The following is a 23,566-nucleotide window of genomic DNA, read 5'->3' as shown; positions in this document are numbered from 1 at the left end:
GAGAGAGAGAGAGAGAGAGAGAGAGAGAGACGAGCGGAGAGAGAGAGAGACAGAGAAGAGAGAGACGAGCGGAGAGAGAGAGAGACGAGCTGGGGAGGAGAGAGAGAGAGAGAGAGAGACGAGCGGGAGAGAGAGAGAGACAGAGAGAGAGACGAGCGGGAGAGAGAGAGAGAGAGAGAGACGAGCGGGAGAGAGAGAGAGAGAGAGACGAGCGGGGGAGAGAGAGAGAGAGAGAGAGACGAGCGGGAGAGAGAGAGACAGAGAGAGAGACGAGCGGGAGAGAGAGAGACAGAGAGAGACGAGCGGGAGAGAGAGAGACAGAGAGAGAGACGAGCGGGGGAGAGAGAGACAGAGAGAGAGACGAGCGGGGGAGAGAGAGAGAGAGGAGCGGGAGAGAGAGAGAGACGAGCGGGAGAGAGAGAGAGAGAGAGAGACGAGCGGGAGAGAGAGAGAGAGAGAGACGAGCGGGAGAGAGAGAGAGAGAGAGACGAGCGGGAGAGAGAGAGAGAGAGGACGAGCGGGAGAGAGAGAGAGAGAGACGAGCGGGAGAGAGAGAGAGAGAGACGAGCGGGAGAGAGAGAGAGAGAGAGAGAGAGACGAGCGGGGGAGAGAGAGAGAGAGAGAGAGACGAGCGGGAGAGAGAGACGAGCTGGGGAGAGAGAGAGACGAGCTGGAGAGAGAGAGAGACGAGCTGGAGAGAGAGAGAGAGACGAGCTGGAGAGAGAGAGAGAGAGAGAGAGAGAGAGAGAGAGACGAGCGGGAGAGAGAGAGACACGAGCAGGAGAGAGAGAGAGAGAGAGAGAGAGAGAGAGAGATGAGCGGGAGAGAGAGAGAGAGAGAGACGAGCGGGAGAGAGAGAGAGAGAGAGAGAGAGAGAGAGAGACGAGCGGGAGAGAGAGAGAGAGAGAGAGACGAGCGGGAGAGAGAGAGAGAGAGAGAGACGAGCTGGGAGAGAGAGAGAGACGAGCTGGAGAGAGAGAGAGAGAGAGAGACGAGCGGGAGAGAGAGAGACACGAGCAGGAGAGAGAGAGAGAGAGAGAGAGAGAGAGAGACGAGCGGGAGAGAGAGAGAGAGAGACGAGCTGGGGAGAGAGAGAGAGACGAGCTGGGGAGAGAGAGAGACGAGCTGGGGAGAGAGAGAGAGAGAGAGAGAGAGAGAGAGAGAGACGAGCGGGAGAGAGAGAGAGAGAGAGAGACGAGCGGGGGAGAGAGAGAGAGAGAGAGATGAGCGGGAGAGAGAGAGACAGAGAGAGAGAGAGAGAAAGACGAGCGGGAGAGAGAGAGAGAGAGAGAGAGACGAGCTGGGGAGAGAGAGAGACGAGCGGGAGAGAGAGAGACGGAGAGAGAGACGAGCGGGGGAGAGAGAGAGAGAGAGAGAGAGAGCGGGAGAGAAAGAGACAGAGAGAGAGACGAGCGGGGAGAGAGAGAGAGAGAGAGAGACGAGCGGGGGAGAAGAGAGAGAGAGAGAGAGAGACGAGCAGGAGAGAGCGAGAGAGAGAGACGAGCGGGAGAGAGACGAGCGGGAGAGAGAGAGAGAGAGAGAGACGAGCGGGAGAGAGAGAGAGAGAGAGACGAGCGGGAGAGAGAGAGAGAGAGAGAGACGAGCGGGAGAGAGAGAGAGAGAGAGACGAGCGGGAGAGAGAGAGAGAGAGAGAGACGAGTGGAAGAGAGCGAGAGAGAGAGACGAGTGGAAGAGAGCGAGAGAGAGAGACGAGCGGGAGAGAGAGAGAGAGAGACGAGCGGGAGAGAGAGAGAGAGAGAGAGACGAGCGGGGGAGAGAGAGAGAGAGAGACGAGCGGGGGAGAGAGAGAGAGAGAGACGAGCGGTAGAGAGAGAGAGAGAGAGACGAGCGGGAGAGAGAGAGAGAGAGACGAGCGGGGGAGAGAGAGAGAGAGAGACGAGCGGGGGAGAGAGAGAGAGAGAGACGAGCGGGGGAGAGCGAGAGAGAGAGACGAGCAGGAGAGAGCGAGAGAGAGAGACGAGCGGGAGAGAGAGAGAGAGAGAGAGAGAGAGAGAGAGAGAGACGAGCGGGAGATAGAGAGAGAGAGAGAGAGAGACGAGCGGGGGAGAGAGAGAGAGAGAGAGACGAGCGGGGGAGAGAGAGAGAGAGAGAGAGAGAGAGACGAGCGGGAGAGAGAGAGAGAGAGAGAGAGACGAGCGGGAGAGAGAGAGAGAGAGAGAGACGAGCGGAAGAGGGAGAGAGAGAGACGAGCGGGAGAGGGAGAGAGAGAGACGATGCGGGAGAGGGAGAGAGAGACGATGCGGGAGAGGGAGAGAGAGACGATGCGGGAGAGGGAGAGAGAGACGATGCGGGAGAGGGAGAGAGAGACGATGCGGGAGAGGGAGAGAGAGAGACGATGCGGGAGAGGGAGAGAGAGAGACGATGCGGGAGAGGGAGAGAGAGAGACGATGAGGGAGAGGGAGACGATGCGGGAGAGGGAGAGGGAGACGATGACGATGCGGGAGAGGGAGAGGGAGACGATGCGGGAGAGGGAGAGGGAGACGATGCGGGAGAGGGAGAGGGAGACGATGCGGGAGAGGGAGAGAGAGAGACGAGCGGGAGAGGGAGGGAGGCGAGCGAGAGGGAGGGAGGCGAGCGAGAGGGAGGGAGGCGAGCGAGAGGGAGGGAGGCGAGCGAGAGGGAGGGAGGCGAGCGAGAGGGAGGGAGGCGAGCGAGAGGGAGGGAGGCGAGCGAGAGGGAGGGAGGCGAGCGAGAGGGAGGGAGGCGAGCGAGAGGGAGGGAGGGAGGCGAGCGAGAGGGAGGGAGGGAGGCGAGCGAGAGGGGAGGGAGGGAGGCGAGCGAGAGGCAGAGACAGATACAGACAAGCGAGAAAGAGACAAGCGAGAGAGAGACAAGCGAGAGAAGAGAGAAAAAAAGAAAGAGAAAAAGAAAAGGGAGAAAGAAATGACAGAAAGAAATGAGACAGAGAGAGAAAAAATAAAAGAGGGAGGGGCAGAGAGAAATAAAGTAGGACTAACATAGATGAGTGTACACCTTGAACCAGAAAGCTCCACCATTTGACCATGCTCAGCAGTTCCTGCTAGAGGTCACCACTGTAGCCATACCATGTGTATCAGATAAAAATTCAATCTGTACTTACTCAAAATCATCAAAATCCATATCAGCACCGTCAATGGGTTGGGCCGGGCTGCTAGCTGAATTTTCCAAACTGGCTCGCATTCGGTTTGGCTGGTATCGCATCGACCGCTGTCGAATACTGTCCCTGCGCGAGAGGTACTGAATGATCCGATGGGCATAATAGGCGGGAGATAACCTGAAAAGTTAGAGATGTAGGATTTCAATTGAACTCAGCCCACTAGCGCAAGCGCAACTAATAATTTAGCGATTCTTTACAAAGTTGGATTTACGAATGCAGGATATGAAACAAGAAAAGCACATGAAGAAGAACGCAATTCAAACACAGAAGTGCAATGTGAGTGGCACTAAGGGATGACAATGTAAATATTAAGCAGCCAGAATGAACAGAAAGCATTTTTGTATTAATGCAGCAGTCAGAGGAGTCATCTGTCATAACAGATAGATCTATTACCCCATTACAGGATCAAATTGTAGCATTTAGTTCAGATTGACTTTTCTTATTCTTCTTCCAAAATACATCACTTCACTGCATTAAATTTCATTTGTCATGCACCTTCACCAACCTATTATGTTCTCCTGAAAGTTGGTACTATTTTCCTCACTACTTAATTTCAAGTTTTGTGCCTTCTGTAAAATTTGAAATTATACTCAAGTCCAGTCATTCACATAGATGGCCATAATACTTATCCCTCTTGGGAGCATCACAGCATTCTTAACTTCAGGCTGAGAATTAACTGCTCACCACTATTCTTTGCTATCTCTGCTTAAACCAATTTCATATCCACATCACCGATGCACCTTTAATCCCAGAGCTTCAATTCTGCAATGAATTTTACCATGTGACACTCTGGAAGCACAGTAAAAAGTCTGACAACACCAGGTTTTAGTCCAACCTATTTATTTGATAATATACTCACAAGCTTTCGAGGGGACTGCCTCTTCGTCAGGTGAATGGAGAGTTCTGAGAACTCTCCATTCACCTGACGAAGAGGCAGTCCCCTCGAAAGCTTGAGTATATTATCAAATAAATAGGTTGGACTAAAACCTGGTGTTGTCAGACTTTTTACTGTATTTACGCCAGTCCAACGCCGGCATACCCACATCATGACACTCTGGAAGCCCAGGTATACGATTCTTCTCAACATTACCTTAGTCAACCTTTAGTCACTTCACATAAAAAGAAAACCTTTAAAAAGGTCACATTGGTGTATTAATTTGATACAATGGACCAGGGAAAATGAGATACCGAAAGAAGAAAACACTAAACAGACAGGCCACAAGTTGCAATTAATGTTGTGTACAATAAGAATATGTAAAATAAGAAGTTAGTCAGCTCTTCGAGCCTGCTCTGATGTTCAGTCAGATTGTGGTCACACTTCTACCTCAGGTAAACCCAGCCACACTCTTCTCCCTCTATCTCTATATTTCTCAAATCAGAGTATCCAAAAATATATTGATTTCTGATATGAACGTATTCAATGACTGAACAGCCACAGCTCTGAGTAAGCAAATTCCAAAGACATACAACCCTTCAAGTGAGAAGATTTCTCCTTATCTCAGGCCTTATTCTGAGACTGGAACCCCGAAATTCAAGTTCCCCAGTTTGGGAAAACATCCTCCCAGCAACCATCCTGTCAAGCTCACTGAAGAATTTGGGGCCAAAACATCCAGAGTGCCAATTCTTGTTGGACTACCACTCTGATCCTATTTTCCTAGCTTAGACTGGAGCTTCATATTTCATGCCCGGACTTTCAACCCAGTATGCTGAGAAACATGGTGTGCAGCTGGATCATCGGGTGAAACAAAAAGACATCTCCTCCAACAGCATCTACTGCCATAAATGAGTACGTTTGAATGTCCCACTCACTTTGACAAACTAGGAGGGAAGGTAGTTGGGTGAGGGGTTGGGGTTTGAGGGTGGCTGTTGCGTGTTTAGAGTCAGATGGGGGCTAATCAGGTGTTTGGGTTTTTTTTGGGGGGTGTAAATGCAGGGGATGTGGGAGATGATCTGGAGGAATTGGAGTAATTGGATAGAGATGGAATGTGAAGGTGGGAGGGGTGTGAAATATGGGGCTAAACAGTATTAGTTACTCAAGGGTTAGAACCAGTTTCAATCTTTCTAACTTTACGTGGGTAACTATATTGCTAACAGAGACGGAACATCCAAAGCCCTCTGACCTTAAATCAAAGTTTCAGAGGGTTCCAGACACAGTGAAATTGCCCACTGGATGTTTGAACTACCCAGGCCATTCGCATGCAGTCTTTGAATGGAGACTGGGTTCCCTAACTTCTGGGGTACCTCCACAGTATGACCCTCCGGGGACCAGAAGATCTGGGCCCATATGATTCAATGGGATCACCTCCAACTATTTTAAAGCCAAGGGAATATAACCAGAGTCTACTCAATCTCTCCTCAACCCCAGGAACCAGTCTAGTAAACCTTTGTTGTGCTTCCCAATCCCACCTTGCAAGGCAAATATATCCTTCTTTAGTTAAGGAGATCTAAGCTATACTCAGTACTCAACGTATAATCTCATTATGTTTCTATACAATTGCAGCAAGGCTTTCTCTTAACTCATATTCCAATCTCTGCTATAAATACGACCATACTATTTGCTTTTCTAATTGCTTGCTGTAGCTGCACGTTTGCTTTCCGTGATTTGTGCAGAGGGACACCCAGGTGCTTCTAAATGTCAACACTTCCCAGTCTCACCATTGAAACAATATTGTACATTTCTACTTTTTCTACCAAAATGGAAAACTTATATTTCTCCACATTATATTCTTTATGGCACAGTCTTCCCTACTCATTATCCTGTCCAAACCTTTTTATACTGTGCCCTCTTCACATCTTTCGCTCATAACCCACTCGTCTATGTCACTATTTTAGCCTGCCTACCTAAAAATTGAGCATTTATTTCTACTGTGTTTGTTACCCATTTCTCAAAGCACACTTTTATATTATCCCAAACAATATGAGCCCAAATCTTGTATCGTAACCTCTCATGCAACAATTTATCAGCTGCCTTCGAAAATCCAATACAGGGCATCCAGTGGTTGGTTCCTCCTCAGGTCCTTATTGTATGTCAGCTGGTAGTACTCTCACTCTGTGTCACAAGGTTGTAGACTCCGTTTAACTGAATTCACTATCCCAGTTATTCTATTCACCAGATTTAATTATCTAATTCACCAATACAATGCAGGTTAAGTGGAGTCTATCCTAACAGAACAGTTCCCCCTTTTTCCCCAGCACTGGTGTCAGTGCTCCACGCATCAAAACCCTTGACTGCCATGCAATTATCCTTCTAAACAGTTGTCTCTATACCAATTTGCATGTAACACAGATAACAATCTAGAGATCATCTTCTGAGGTTCGTGCTTTAATTTCAATACCAGCCCCTCAAGCTCTCTCAGCAGGACCTTGTTCCAGTTCTATCTCCATTAACTTTTTTTCTTTAGAAACAATTTTATTTTTGCTTCATTGAATGGGCAATCATAAACATCACAAACCTTGTCACAAGTTTAGCTGGGTATCACTGTAGAAAATCAAGACAAAAATTACTAACTCAAATTTTCTTGGAAGACTGGCGCCAATATATTGGTGAAACCAAGCTGTTAGGATCTTAGTATGACTGTAAATTAAGAGAAGGTTATGGAGTACAACACTTATGGGGCTCCATAATTTACCTGTGACTTTTCAGCCATTACTCAGCATTGATAATGGTTGGAAGCTTTTATCACAATCATGTCCTCCAGTTGAAAACAATGGCAATTACAACTCTGCTGGATCCTTGCCATTTTTTAGATTTAAAAGTAATGGTGCTGTTGGTATGGCAGTGACCTATTTTTAAATCTAATAGATTTCGAAGAGAAACAACTCAATAAATTCATAGGCTCAACAAACCCATGGATTCCCTATTCCTAAATTCTTGACCTACTCTAAATGGCAGCAGGTCAGCTGATTTCACCAGGAGATTAGCCTAGTCGAAGTGGCACTTCAGATAAGTGCTGCACTTAAGATTTGCATTACCAGACAATTTTAAAACTTAAGATTTCCACACAGGCAGAGGAAAAGGAGCCATGTTGCCCCTGATTCGCCATCATTTTCACTGTGATGTGTACATGTTCTAATTATAAACAATAACTATGGAGGAAATTATGGACACTGACATCCAAATGAAGAAGGGTGAACTTACAGTTTGAGTAGCTGATACAGGGAAGTATAGTTTCCAACTGCAGCTCTGAATGGAAATGATCATTCTGTAAGAAATCACTGAATTTTTGACTTATGATAATTTAGGACCATACATGAGTGATGTGGAAAATTACCAAATACATTTCGTTTATTCTTCCTTGGTGATTAATTTGAAATATGTAATTTCTTAGTGCAGTCATTTAAATGACCCATCAAAAAACAATATTAGCTTCAATGATGTGAAGAACTAACATCAGCTCTTTACAAATTTCTGAATAACAAGTCATCTAATTTGATGAAAGATAGGATATCTTCTTCCCTCACTCACTGCTAGTTACTACAGCTTATTACAGACAACTTAGAAATCTTTCAGAGCTTATTGATCCACACAGCCTAAATCTCAAACAGTGTTCAATGTATTCCTGAAGATTGCCTCTTGTATCCATGCACGAGATGAGATGGCCTGCCTGTGCACAATCATAACACATACAGTTGACAAGTTTTCTTGGAGACATTATGCTTCTTTAATTTTGTAGCAATGCTCAATCTTTTTGTATAATTTCTACAATACTTGGACTTCTGACATCATCCAGTTGCTGGAGGGTCAAGTAATTAGACAATCCAATGCTATCAATGGCAATCAGATGGAAAATATGCAAATGTATCTGGCTCAAAAATTTCATTGTTCCTGGTCTTGGTTTTGTACCGCCTTGGACTGCTACAAATATTGTGAAATCAGCTATGTTGTGGAATTAAGTTGCATCTCAGCACTAGCCTGATGAAGGCACTGTCAGGATACAATGACCAGGGAAATTAATCGAAAGGCAAACTGCAAAATTTAATATGCTAATCAGATGTGTCTGCAATTAAAAAGCAGTTTGTCCTAATTTGCTCTTCTTCCTACATCATTTACAGATGAACTAACTCAAAGGCTCAGCACTTCATCTTTCGTTATGAACGCTACAGCCTCCTAAACACCAAGTTCAAAACCTTTGCTTCCATCTTGTTACACAAGTTTTTTTTTGCTGGCTTTCTCTATCCCTTCATGTTGCATTCAGATGGTTGCTATGTTGTCATTTACACCTCATCTGGCCATATCTTTTCATTCTTTACCACACCTATTGCCATTCCCTTTGGCATTTGAACCATGAAATCTTTTGTAATTTAATCTCTCCTGTCCTCCACCTCATACTTTGTTGTTTTTGCCCCCCCGCCCCACCTCCGCCTCATTTCCACTGGCTTAAAACCTACAACACAAGGGACAGAAACAGAAATAGGCCACCAGGTCTTTCAAGCCTGTCCTTTTATTCAATACAATCATAGCTGATCTATGCCTCAAATCCTTTTCTGTGCCATTTCCCCATAGCTCTCTATTCCTTAATCTATCAAATATGTATTCAACTCCACTTTAAATGCTTCTAAATGATCCAGTCTCCACTACCCTTTGGACCAGAGCATTCCAGAGATTCACCATCCTCTGCAAGAAGAAATTTCTGCGCATCTCAGTTTTAAATGACTGGCTCTTTATCTTGCAGCTGTGTTCCCTTGGTCAAGACTCTCCCACTAGTGACAATATTGCACCACCAACTCTGTCAAGGATCTTGTATGTTTGAATAAGATCAATTGTAACTCTTCTAAACTCCAAGGAATACAGAGCCGGACTATTTAGTCTCTCTTGAGAGGACAATGCTCTCATCCCAGGAATTAGCCTAGTGAATCTCCTTTGGATTGCTACCATTGCTACTGTATTTTTTTTAGATAAGGGGACCAAAACTACATGCAATATTCCAGGTGAGACCTCACCAACACCCTGTACAATGCAACAAAACCTCCCTATGAAAGGAGTTGGAGGGCAATAAAGGCCAAAATGCTGTTTGCCTTCTTAACTACTTGTTGGACCTGCTTACTAACCTTTTGGGATTCATACTCTGGAACAACTAGATCTAAAACACTTCACTCACCTCTAGTCTCTCTCCATTTAGATAATTTTTTTGATTCCTCCTAAGAAAGCACATGATCTTGCACTTCCCCACATTAAACTCCATTTGCCAGGTTTTCACCCAATCTACAATATCCCGTTGTAGAATCACAATATCCTCACCACAATATGCACTTCCACCTATCTTTATATCATCAGCAAATTTGGAAAGCTTACATTCTGTTCCTTCCTCCAGGTCATCAATGTAAACAGTGAACAATTACAGGCTAAGAACTGATCCCTGCAGTACTCCACTAGTTACATCCTTCCACTGTGAAAAGGACCCATTTATTCCAACTCTCCATTTCCTACGTGACAGCCAGTTTTCAATCCGTGCTAACACACTTTGTCCAATTCTATGGGCTTTTATTTTCTGCATCAGCCTCTTATGCGACAACTTGGCAAATGCCATTTGGAAATCCAAATACACTACATCTATAGGTTCCGCTCTACTTACTGTATCTTTGACATCCTCAAAAGAATTCCAGCAAATTTGTCAAACTTGATTTACATTGCATAAAACGACATTGACTAGTTTTGATTAAATTCAGCTTTTCTAAATGATTAGTTATTTTCTCTTTGATTATTGACACCAGCGTCTTGTCAATAATAGAGATTTAACTAACTGGCTTATAGTTCCCTATCTTTTGCCTTGCTCCATTCTTGAACAAGGGCATCACATTGGCTTTTTTAATCTTCTGGTACCCTCCTGGAATTTAGCAAGTTATAAAAAATTTCAATCAATGGGTCCAGTATCTCTGCAGCTACTTCCAGTGAAACTCTAGCATGCAGTTCATTGGGTCTTGGTAACTTGTCCACCCTCAGCCTCTCGAGTTTCTCTAATATTCTATTCTTCGTGATTGGGTGTTGTTTTAAGTTCTACAATGCTTTTTTTTAAAATCAGCCCATATGATAACTTAGGGATATTTGCAACATTGTCCATGCTGAAGATGGATGCAAAAGGTTTATTTGGCATATCCATTATTTCTTTGTTTGCTGTTAGCAATTCACCCATTTTGTTAAGTGGCGGTCCCACATTTACCTTAGCTACCTGCTTCCTATTTATATATCCATAGAAGCACTTACTGTTTGTTTTAATGTTGCATGCAAATTCTTTCTCAAAATTCATACTGTCCCTTTTTATGCGCTTTTAGTTTCTTGCTGCTGGATGCTAAAAATTCCCAATCCTCTCATCTACCGCTTCCCTTGTTACTTTATATCTCCTGCTTTTCAATTTAACATTATTCTTAACCTCCTATGTTAATCACAGATTTTGCCTATTTCTTGTGGAATCCCTCTTTTTGATTGAGATAAATGCTCAGCAGGAGTTTTGGACCAGCTGTTTGAATATTTGCCACTGGTCATCAACTGATCTGTATCTTAGCTCATTTATCCAGTTCACCTTAAGCAACTCCTCCCTTATAGCATTATAACTGTCTTTATTTTTAAATTGAAGAAACTGGTTATGGAGCTATGGCTCCTAAACCACATATGGAATTCTATCATATTGCGGTTACTACCCCGTCAAGGGGTCCTTAACCAGAAGATCCCTGGTTAATCCTTCTTTGTTACACAAAATCAAATCTAAAGCAGCCATTCCCAGGTTGGTTCTACAACACACTGCTCTAAAAAGCAATCCCTGATGCATTCCACAAACACTTCTGCAATGTTATCCTTACCAGTTTGGTTTGTCCAATCAATATACAGATTAAAATCTGCATGATAACTGCAGTCCCCTTCGAACATGCACAATATTTCCCCATTTCTGCTCTGACTTCTTGAGAAATCACATTTTTAAGGTCTATAGACTATACCTAGCCTTGAATACCAAAACAGGGAAGACACGATTTCAACTCAAACTGATTCTACATCACTATCTACTACCTTTACATCATGACTCAGCACTGCTCTGAAACCTTCCTTAATTAACAACACTATCCCACCTTTTTTCCTCTTTGGTCTGTTCTTTTATAAGATCATATACTCATAAGTTGCAACCTCTGCTATCAACTCATCCATTCTGGAATGCCCTGCCCAAGAGCTTGAAAAAGACTCGTTCAACATTGAAGAGGGAATGTGATTATCTGAAAAGGACAAACACACAAATCTAAGGGGAGAAGGTGAATGGGTGGCTGAAAGTGATCCACTCCTTGGACCCATCACAGACATGATGGGCTGAATGGTCACCTTCTGTGCTCTGACATTTCATGCTTTTCTTTTCACCACATTGTGTTCTACCTGCCATGATATTGCCCAGTCAGCCAACCTGTTTGTATCTCTCTGCAGCCTCTGATTCCTCTTCACTGCTTACTTTTCTGCTGAACTTGGTACCCTTAGCAAACCTAAGTAGATGACAGTCTCCTCAACCAAGCATTACACAGATAGCTGAGACCTAAGTTTTGAACCTTGCAGCATCCCACTGCTTTGGAGACCAATCTGAAAATATTCACTTTATTCATATTCTTTTTGCTGTCCATTAACAAATCCAGTTAATGCTAATTTATTATGCCCAATCTTATTTGTTCTAATTGTTACCACATTTGTCAAAGTCACCACTTCATCTTCGGAATTCAGCTCCTTAGTCCATCTGGACCAAGGCTGTCATAAGATTTGGAGTTGAATGGTCATGAGAGAATACAAACAGAGCAGTGAGCAGATTATTGCTGACTGAGTGCCACTTGACAGTACAAAGTCAATGATGACTTCCATTACTTTTCCAATGATTTGGTGGTAGACAGCACAAAAACTGGCTAGATTGAATTTGCCCTGCTTTTTATGGACAGGACATACTTGGACAACATTTTATATTTCCAGGTTGAGGGTTAATGGAATAGCTTGGCCCTTCTGAAGCATAAATCTTCAGCACTACAACTGGGACGGTTTGGGAACCATTGCTTTTGCTGTATCCATATTGTCATTTCTTGATATCTTGTGAATCGATTAAAATCATCTGAAGACTGCTACACAACACAAAAAAAATCCAAGGTGCTCAATCTACACAGAACCTGTGCAGTGACCAGTCTTTATCAACACTGCCTTGGACAGATTCACCTTTGAAAGGGAGATGTTTTGAACATGAAAGTCAAAGTTACTACCCTTACATTGGTTCTCTCATCAACTGTTATAGGCCCAGCCTAGCAAATAAGCCCCTCAGGACACAGCCATTCTGTCAGTGGTTGTCTCAACCCACTCTTGGTGATGAACATTGAAGTCCCTCACCAGGGTTTGGATGCAGCCACCTTGCTACTCGTGCTTCTTCCAAGTGGGTGTCACAATTCATCAGTGAAGGAGGGTGGTAGGTGGTATTCATCAGGAAGTTTCCTTATCCATGTTTGATCTGATGCCATGAAACTTCATGGGGGTAGGAGTGAATATTTGGGACACTATGCTGGTGAGACAGGGCATACCTTGGAATGGTGATGGAGGAACCTTGGACAATAACTCACCATTTAGCACTACCACTACCACTTCAGAACTGATGTCCAATTCACCTGTTGGGCAGCCCCACCAATCTTGACACAAGTCCCCTGACATTCTTGAGGAAGATTTCACACTGTCCATAGGCAGGGTGCACCATTCTTTGAATTTGTACTTAGTTTAATGCCTGGTAGTGATATAATATTACATGGCTGCTCAAAGTGCCTTACTAGATCACTTAGGAGGGCATTTGAAAGTTAACCATTGTGTATACATCTAGATACACACGTAAACCTGATTATGTAGAGATGATTGATTTCCTTCCCTAACAGACATCAGTGAACCAGGTGGACTTTGTAATAGATTCATACTCATTTAGCATTTTTATTCCAGATTTATGTAATGAATTTAAGTTTCCCAGCCTACCATGCTGAGATTTAATTTATGTCTCCAGAGCATTAATTCAAACCTCTAGATCTCCTGCAGTTGAACAATTTGCAATATTTATGAACTGGAATTAGTTTTTCCAGATTCATTGTACTAATATTATTTGCACTGTATTCAAATCCAAAGCTAAGGTTTCACCAAGACTTCTCCAGTGCAATAATGCATCTTTAAATTCTAGGCTCATGCAGGGTTGTGACTGCTTGAGTGCATGTGCACAGAGTCACTTTTACAAGAAATCACTGTCATGGAAAAAAATTCTAAGCTTTGTGTTCTCAAGATCGCACGTGAAGTTTATATTTTACTTTGAAATGATGTCTCTCGAGGGAGTCACAGGAGTTGTTCTCAATAAGATAGAAACAGGAGGTTGTTTCCACTGGCAGATGAAACTAGAACTATGAGCCTCAAAATAAGGGCGAGCAGATTTAAGGCTGAGTTGAAGATGAACTTCTTCACCCAAAAGGTTGCAGTGGAATTCCTTTCCTAGTGAAGTAGTTGAGGCTCTCTCATTGAATGTTTAAGGCAAAAAATAGATTTTTGAACAGTAAAGGTATTAAAGAGTTATGGTGAGCAGGCAGGTAAGTGCAGCTGAGTCCACAAAAAGATCAGCCATGAGCTTATTGAATGGTGGAGCAGGCCAGATGGCCTATTCCTAGTTCTTGCAATTTTATGTAGGAGGTTGCATCCATTTGGAAAATTCAACGTATCTTTACTTGCAGAACTAAATGAATTAAATTTCAAATTTTTATCTGCAGTTAACAAAACATGGATTGTGTTGAAGGGCAAGAAAATTGAAAGGCTCATCTCATCATCTCAGTATAGTACTGACATGCTGTGCTTGGTTGAAGTCAGTAGGTTAGGATTCAGCTTCATTTGAAGCAATTTTTAAAAGCGGCATCTCAGCCTTTTGGCTAAGATGAAAATGAGATCAAGCCTTGGAGGAGGATCTATGTCTACTCCAATCAGCTTGGATCATGTAGCTCAAGTCCAAAACAGGGGGTGAGAGCCCTGTCTTATCAGCTTAGATCAGGAATGTCTCAACTTGTTGGGACCCTGAATTGGACTTGATTTGATTGAATTGGAATTTAAAAAAAATCAAATTAACCATGCTTAGAAAATTATCACCATCTCTTGGAAACAATCCACATTTGCTTATGGGCAGTCTTTGTGCAGTATTCCTACTTGCTTGGCATGCAAAAAAATTCCTCCTTCCAAAGACAATGAATCCAAATGGGGGAAAAAAATGTTGCTTTATTTTTCAAAAAGATGACTTGATTTTACAAAAGTTTGAACTACTTGATAGAGTATATAAACCAAAGTATTGTGCAGTAGTAGCAAACAGTGTTTAAATACTATATTACAAAAACACACTGCACAATTCATTTGAAATTCCATCAACACCACTTAAATTTATTAACTTTAATCAATGCTGCTGTATTCAAAGCACTTCCTGCATAACCTACATTTGGTTCCTTTTTATTCATCAGGGTGCAACTGCAACAAGTTATTTTGCAAGGTTATGTCTTGAATATAGTGTTCTTTAGGACTGTAAGACTTCATGAGTGCAGCATTCTCAAAGTTCAGTTGCATTATTTAAAATATTTTTAAAATCAGTCATGGTTTTGAATTGATGAAATGCATAGGAGAAAATCCTGTAATGGGATCAGGGTCTCAAAAAAGTGTGTATTGGAGAGTAATGTTTCAAATGCAAATCAGTAAAACAGGATTTTAAAGGCTGGGGAATTAGAAGGTTCCTCACATCATACTGAAGGAGCAAGATACGGTCCAAACATTCACTGAGTTATGTTGAGAAAATTAACAACTTTAAAATGAGAATTTGGAAATAAACAAACTTATTGCCAATCAAATGAGTTAGCTGTGTATTTCACTACTACCTGCAAAGTAAAAGTGATGCCAGAATCTGCTGAAAAACACTAAACATACGGGAACTAAAGTCACGCCATGTCCAACATCTGCTTGCTGTGCAGGAGGTATTATTTTCAATATTCTTGGGGCTTAGTGTGTCTGTGCCTGTGTGTGTCTTAAACTGACTTTAATTAAATTAGTCTGCAGGGTGACAACATCGAATACGTCCAGGTGTCAAAGGCCTGCACTTGAAGTAAATGTGGCCACACTAAATTTTCTGTAAAAAAATAACATGGGTAGCAATTTGTATTAAAAGAAAAATAAGGTTTGTTGCATTTAGTTGTTAAATTTCACGAGGAAAGTAAAAAGGGGCTTACAATTTTTCCCCAGTTGTATCTAAATCAGGCACAGGAAAACAAACTTTTTTATATCTGGGAACAATAAATTTCAAAGGGCTGAGAACAATGGATGCAAACACAACAGGTAAAAGTACACTGAATGAGATGCAAGAACTGAGAGTGGCCACGTAAGACCACGTGTGCTCTGTATCAGGGACAAAACTAAAAAGAAACAAATGAAGTGTAAACCAGAAAAGTGTACTCTTTCACAGAAAACAAGGTTTTGTTTGAATTTTTTTCTGAATTTCCAAGCAGAATGGGTGTGATAATGACAGAGATAAGCCTATGACATACCTCCCCATTACAGCAATGGGGATGCCTTGTGGTATTTCTAATTTTTTTAATAGACAGTCTAGCCAAGTAGAAATCCTCTTTTGGGTGTGTTCTGTAAACTAACTTTAACTGTGCAAATGTTGAAGTTGACTTTTTTTGTTAATAAATGTTTTAAATTATTTAAAATCTCCAAAAGTTTTAGTGGCTTTTTGTTTTTAATAGAAATTTGTGGCTTTTGACTTCAATACATATATTCTCATGGTAAAACACAAGAGACGTGGTGGTTTGCCTTTTAGATTTGGTTTGCACAGCACTCACCAGCTGCCAGATCATAACATATAGCAATAACATTAATTTGGAAATTGCATGCCTCTACATTTTCTCTATGGAGAAACACTGAAATGTGTCAATTAAGCTACCATATAAAAGAGGGCCATATAAAACATTGCAGCAACTTCCTCTTAAAAAAAATAGTTATCAAATAAGAATTTAAATTTGATCAACTAAGTTGAAAGTATCCAGAGGATTGAATTATTTGTCCAAGGGTCCAATGACTTTTAAACTCATTACTAGATCATTCAAATCCTTCATGTAGAGGCCAACATGCGTATAATACTGTTCCTATGGAAGTAAACTTTGTATTCAAAGACACCATATAGTGTTTAGCAACACAACAGTGACTCAAAGCTACAAATCACAGGAGTTACAATGGCACAAAATTATTCCTTGAAGTGGCGCGAGCACACAACATTCAGACATGCATTTCTGGCCACAATTTCCCACAAGCAAGATCCATGAACAACTGGGGAATAAACAAACATTTACCCACACCACAAAAACACGTTTTGTTTTCCATTCATTTCAAGGTTTGTGTGCTTTGCTGGCTCAGCCAGCTTTCATCACCCATTGTGAATTCCTTCACAAAGGTGCTGGTGCATCGCCTTCTTCAACTGCCACAATCCCAGAGACGTAGCTACACCCACGATGCTGTTAGAGAGGGAGTTCCATGATTTTGACCCAGCAACAGTGAAGGAATAGCAATACATTTCCAAGTCAGGATGGTGAGTGACTTGGAGGGGAATTTCCACATGGTGGTGCTCCCATGCATCTGCTTCCCTTACCCTTCCAGATGGTAGTGCTGTCCAAACCTGCGACCACTGTCTCAGGAGGCTTGGAGAGTTTCAATCTTGTAGAAGGTAGACACTGCTGTCATTGTGCATTGGTAGTGGAGGGAGCAAACGCTTGTGCGTGGGTGCTTTGGTTTGGAAGGTGTCAAAAACTTTCAGAGTTGTTGTAGTTGCATTCATCAAGGCAAGTGGAAAGTATTCCATCACATTCCTGATTTGTGCCTTGTAAATGGTGGGCAGCCTTTGTGGAGTCAGGATGTGGGTTACATGCTGTGGGATTCCAAGCCTCTGACCTGCTATTGTAATCATAATATTTAACAGACAGCAACACTGACCATGGATTTCATCTTAGAAGAATAAGAATCCAGTTAAATGGAAGAATCCAAACACATGCTATCTTTCCATAGAAAGGAAAAAAAGTCAAAGGAAATCAAAAGAAAAGTATCTTCATACTTATACACCCCTTCAGCCCTTAATCACCGCACCCAAGAATTAGAGATGGGAAGCAGACTAACATGAAAAGCATCATTAGAATTACAATTTAGGTGAAAAGATGCATTTAATACCGTTTCTGAAATTGAAAAAATACTCATGAAAAATATATCCTTCATTGCTCATGGAAAACACCTTCTCACTGCTGGGGTTTGAACACAAGTTCACAGCTTTCACCACTTCCAGAACAGGTTCCCTGTCACACTATTAGGAAATGATAAGCGCTGCAAAGGCATAAAAAGCAACCTAAAGCCCTCCCACTATTTTCCCAGATGTAAATTCAAGAATGGCCAAACAATAATCTTGGACCACCATTCTTTGGGATCCAAGTGCATGAAGAAGGGAAGTTATCATTGAGCATTAGAAGCATATTTTAAGCGAGAAAGAATACCAGACGAGAAAAAAAAACAGAATTTAAAAACAAAAACTAAGACCTCAGCATATTGAAAAATAACCAAGGCATCTTAGAAGACACTGCCTTGAAGAGAAAAGTGTTTGACCACCTTACAAATTACATTTACTTCAGTTGAAAAGCTAGGGAACGAAACATCACTATCTTCAATCCGTAAAATATGAAGAAGTTGAATGAGAGACAATGAGCTCTGACATTTATTTCAAAAATGGTGTGTACATCTTCCTCCTTGTAACCAGCAATGTCAATAAATGTTCCCATTTGACTGCATCACGAGACAGTCATTCATATTTTGCAGATAACAGTAAAGCAACGAAGAAAGCTGCCCACAAAGATTGTGTCTCTTTTTCTGATGGCTGTTCAAACCTGGCAGCAAGTTAAAGGAATCTCCAGACATGTAGCAGCAGTGATATCTGCCTGCTGGGTAAATAGCCAATCACACTGAAGTAGTCTCAGCAACAAATTAGGAAATAGAAACTGGTGAAACTCTTGACTTTTACTTTAAAATTTCAGTTAGCAAAATGAATGATTGGATTCAGATAGCAGCTAAAATAAACTTTTAACATTTTAAAAAGTGGATTTTAAGTCCTAATGGAAAAAACTGACATTCCACAAATATATAATTAACTCCCAGGTCTATGAGTTTAGCAATATTTATGAAGTCAGTATGTTGTTAATAACTCAACTACACTCAATTGAACAAGTTGCAGCTTTTGACAGGGTCCTTTCAATGAGGCTAACAGCACAAGAGTACAAAGGTTTGTCAGTTTCAAGATTCTCCACTGATTGTGGAGTGCCAGTGAGGGGAGTGTTGGTGGGTGTGGGAGAGGATACCTCAAGAACACAATTGAAAAAGAGCCTTAATCCTAATAGAATTGCAGTTTCCATGGCATCAACATGATATTTGATAATAAGTCCCTCATGGCACCCATAGGTAAAATTAATCAATTAAGTTTGAAGTGGTATGTGAAATTATAATTTTGTACTTTATAATTCTATATATTGAAACCCAGAATAATATTGTCCAATTCACTTAAGGCCACTGAAAGGCTATAAAAAAAGAGAAAAAATGTCAACATCTCTGATGGAAAAAGATTATGGCCCAGTAAGCACCAATTATATGCGGTTTCTTAACAAGTGATGGACATAAGTGAACATTTTCAATCAAGATACTGCAGATTTGCTATAATGTACAAATTGCAGTAAATATATTCCAGACATTATGTTCAACACAGGCCCAAGAAACCAAAATGAATCAATTGTTACTGACAGGAGAAGCAATCAAAACGTACAGATTTCCAAGGTATTTTAATTTGTTTTTAAAAATAGATGACACATTTTCTCAATCTTTTGTTTTGCAATCCAATTTATTAATAATCCACAGCAAACTCAAGTAGTCAGTTTATCATCCCCACATAGCACGTAAGCAGTAAAATTGGGTGTGTATAAAAAGGAGCTTCACAGTACAGAACATAAACATTAGTTCACATTATTTCCAGAGTCCAAAGTCAAAGTTCAATAGATATTTAGTTCAGGTATTGAGTTGCAGCTGCTGAATATCAGGAATTGTAATATTCAATTTTCAGTTGGTACTGATGACGAGGGTGAAGTAGGTAGAGAGACTGGGCCAATTCTATAAGCCATGCGACAAAATCTTTCAACAAAAGTTTTGAGGAACAGCTGCTGTTCTGCTTGAAGTGGCCCTTTTTTTGATGATTCCCCACCTAGATCTCATAGCAGACTGACTCATTCTCAGTTCTCAGAGGCATACATTTCAACATATTCACTTGAGTCATGTTACTTTCCTTCTCCACAATGATTTCAGAAGGGATGTTTAACCAGCATCTCAAACTGGCTTTGATTTCAGGACTGAGTCAACAGCTATTGAATGAGTTACCACCCATTTTGAGGGCCTGACATTTCAAAATCCTTCTCTGGACAGACTCTGCTAGCAAGGTGAGCCAATCAGATGGAAATGACATCCCTGTAGTTCCTTTTCAAATGAGTATGAACAGTCCCAAGTGCAACCTGAGTCTGATAGCAGTTCTCCAGCATAACAATGTTGGACATGCAAACATTTTTTGATGGCAAGGTGTCTGAATAATGAGGTGGGAGATTCAGAAACTCCTAATGATGGTTGTCAAGTAAAGGGGCAATCCTGTGGTCAGGTGACTTGTAGCAAGTTTCTTTTGGCCAGTCAGAAATCCATTAAAAATAAGCAATAAAGTTTTGAGCACAGAGTGTTGGAATTTCTTTTCATGTCATTTGAACCTAATATATAGGATATTTGAATTATTAAATGAATTAACTACTTGTGAAACCTTTCCATACACTTTCAGCAAAAGCCGTAACATAATCAAGTTAAAAAATTTTTGATTTTCTGCAACATTTTACTTAGTCGGTACTTTTCCTCAGGATAGAAGCTCAGTGATTAACATTAACCCCGTCTATTCAGATGAAATGTGGCAAGCAATTTTTCCTTTCCCATGCTCAATGATTTTAAGATAGTTTTCTCTCCTTTTGAAATTATTGTCTTTCTTTCCTACTGTGTTGTATTGTTCTATATTTCCCACCCTCACGGGAGTGATGGAGCAGCTGAGCAAAGTGAACAGTGGCTTTTATCAGTGTTGTATGGAGTTCAATATTTCATTTAGCCTCTGCCATTCAATGACATCATGGGCGACCTGCAAAAGTAACTCCATAATATTCCTTAACACCTTCAGTTCATGGAAATATATCAATTTCAGATTTAAAATGGAAAATTGATCTATCGCCAACTGTCATTTACTTGAGTGTTCCAAAATTCTACAGTTGTGTGTGGGGAAACGGTTCCAAATTTCACCACTCAAAACACCTAACTGTAATTTCCTAACCAGACCAATCATCTGCCTTTAATTCCATGAGCTTCAACTCTTAGCTAATGGTTTCTGATGATGGACTTTACCAAATAAGCTCTGGAAGTACATATAAACCACAAGTCCATTATTTTAAATCACCTCTTCAAAACATTGTCAGATTTGTCAATTATAATCTACCCACAGCAAATCCATCGCTGATAAACTGAAAATTCATTTTAAATCAGTTTACGTTTGATTGTAGACCCAAAATATTCTCCATCAAGGATGTTGTATTCACAACTTTGCTTTGAGCACTCACCCTCAATTCCATTTTTCCAATGGGGAGATGTATACCATGAATACCCGCTCTTGCTAACCGTGCCGAGGTGAGGAAATAGACCTCCGAAATTACAGAAGCATGCCTTCCGTGAAGATTCAAAATTGCATCTCATCACTCAGCCACAAGGAAGGAAACATGTCTTGCTGCTGCCACCTTATTATAAGCTTTGCTCTTCCTATAGCAGGTCAAAAATATTTACATCCTTAAACAGGAACCCATTAACCCATTGTGTTCAAACCATAACACACTGGGAATATCAGTACATTAAGCCGAAAAGCTCTGTGATACAAATCCACTTATGAGATGGCTACTGTTACTGTGCTGTAAAAGTTAAAATAACAAAAGTAGTGAATTTCAAGCTGCATTTGTATGCATGTTGCTCAAATATTTCATGGGCACAAAATATTCCTTGAACTTCCTAATACGGATTACAGGAAATCATATAAAACATAGATATGTCAGTTTAAGGGCAAATCAAAATAGAACAAATAAGGATAATTTATTGCTGAAATTTTGATATGATAAATAATTTATTTCAAACATTTCAGTGGCTAATAAGGGTTGGATTGGCAGCCAACATGACAGCTTTTACCCAATTCAAAGTTAGACTAGGAGGAGGCATTTAATGTGCATTTACACATCGTGTTTAATAAGGGCAAGAGATCATTCAGCTCCCAAAGGAGGCTAATCTCAAGTACGTACATCAGATGTTAAGACTTGAATTGGCTCCAGAATGAAACAATGGTATTCCCTCCTTCTGGAGCTGAGTATCTTTGGTTTACTGTCAAGCCTGGGGTCAATTCTCGATGTCTTCAAGATCATAGCAATAGTCTGAAGAAAAAGAATTTCTAAGAACATAAGAAATAGGAGCAGGAGAAGGCCATCTAGCCCCTTGAGCCTGCTCCGCCATTCAATAAGATCATGGCTGATCTGTCGTGTCTCAGTTCCACATTCCCACCCTCTCCCCATAACCCTTAACCCCCTTGCCTATCAAAAGCCTATCAACCCGCGTCTTAAATATATTTAGCAAGGCAGCCTCCACCACTTCAACGGGCAGAGAATTCCAGAGATTCACCACCCTTTGAATGAAGTTCCTCCTCAACTCCGTTCTAAACCGCCCCCCCTTTATCTTGAGGTTGTGCCCTCTAGTCCTACTGTCCTTTCTGAGCGGGAAGAGACACTCCACTTCTATCCTATCCATCCCATTCATCATCTTATATGTCTCAATGAGATCTCCCCTCATTCTTCTAAACTCTAACGAGTACAAGCCTAGTTTAGTCAGCCTCTCCTCATAGCTCAACCCCCTCAACTCCGGAATCAGCCTAGTAAACCTCCTCTGCACTCCCAAGGCCAAAATATCCTAAGTGCGGTGACCAAAACTGCACACAGTACTCCAGCTGCGGCCTCACCAATGCCCTATACAGCCGCAGCAAGACCTCCCTACTTTGATATTCAATCCCCCTCGCTATGAAGGCCAGCATCCCATTTGCCTTCCTGACCACCTGCTGCACCTGCAGGCTGGGTTTTTGTGACTCATGCACAAGGACCCCGAGGTCCCTCTGCACCGTTGCCTGCTGCAGTTTTTCACCATGTAAGTAATAGTCCTTCCTACCATTATTCCGACCAAAGTGGATAACCTCACATTTGCCAACATTAAATTCCATTTGCCATTTCCTGGCCCATTCGCCCAGCCTATCTAGATCCTTCTGCAGACTCTCCACACCCTCCGCGCAATTTGCCGTTCCACCAATCTTGGTGTCATCAGCAAATTTCGACACCATACACTCGGTTCCCTCCTCCAGATCATCTATATAAATGGTGAACAGCTGAGGCCCCAGCACTGACCCCTGGGGCACTCCACTAGTCACCAACCGCCAATCCGAATAGCACCCATTGACCCCCACTCTCTGCCTCCTATTTGACAGCCAATCCTCTATCCACGCTAACACCCTACCCCCAACTCCATGCCCCCTGACCTTCTGTAATAACCTCTTGTGAGGCACCTTATCAAACGCCTTCTGAAAATCAAGAAACACCACATCCACCGGCTCTCCTCTATCCACCGCCCTAGACACATCCTCATAGAACTCCAACAAATTCGTCAGACACGACTTCCCCTTAACAAAACCGTGCTGCGTCTGCTCTATCAAACAATTCTCCTCAAGATGCCTTGCTATTTTCTCCTTGATCACGGATTCTCACATTTTTCCTACAACAGATGTTAAACTAACCGGCCTATAATTCCCCGCCTTTTGCCTGCCACCCTTCTTAAACAACGGCGTAACATTAGCCGTTTTCCAATCTTCTGGCACTTCCCCGGAATCCAGTGACGTTTGGAAAATAATCACCAAGGCATCCACTATCACCTCCGCCATTTCTTTCAGAACCCTTGGATGCATTCCATCCGGTCCTGGGGACCTGTCCACAATCAGTCCCTCCAGTCTGTCGAGCGCCACCTCTAGTAACAATAATGTCATTCAGACCCTCCACTCCTACCATCTTTCCATCGCTAACACCCGGCAAATTATTCACATCGTCCTCCGTGAAGACCGAAACAAAAAAGTTATTCAAGGCCTCAGCCATTTCCCCATCCCCTACCGCTAAGTCCCCCCTCTCATCCTCTAAGGGTCCAACGTTCACCCTAGCCAGCCTCTTCCTTTTTATATATTTATATATTCTCACTGACAC

At 42.0% G+C, this 23,566-nt stretch overlaps 1 protein-coding gene across 4 annotated transcripts in view; it reads right to left on the bottom strand.

Annotated features, from left to right (window-relative positions):
- LOC145343936 (activating molecule in BECN1-regulated autophagy protein 1-like) overlaps window positions 1-23,566 on the bottom strand; it is a 400,132-nt gene that overhangs the window by 262,212 nt on the left and 114,354 nt on the right. For all 4 annotated transcript variants that reach the window (XM_080190487.1, XM_080190491.1, XM_080190488.1 and 1 more), the window contains one exon: window positions 3,101-3,274. In XM_080190487.1, coding sequence (XP_080046613.1) covers window positions 3,101-3,274 — 174 coding nt within the window. The remainder of the gene's footprint in view (window positions 1-3,100; window positions 3,275-23,566) is intronic.

Source organism: Carcharhinus amblyrhynchos, chromosome 6 (genome assembly GCF_965287045.1).
Source record: "Carcharhinus amblyrhynchos chromosome 6, sCarAmb.v2.hapA, whole genome shotgun sequence".
NCBI classification, from domain to species: Eukaryota; Metazoa; Chordata; class Chondrichthyes; order Carcharhiniformes; family Carcharhinidae; genus Carcharhinus; species Carcharhinus amblyrhynchos.
Note: the sequence above shows the minus strand (reverse complement) of the source record. Positions and strands in the feature narration are given on the sequence as shown.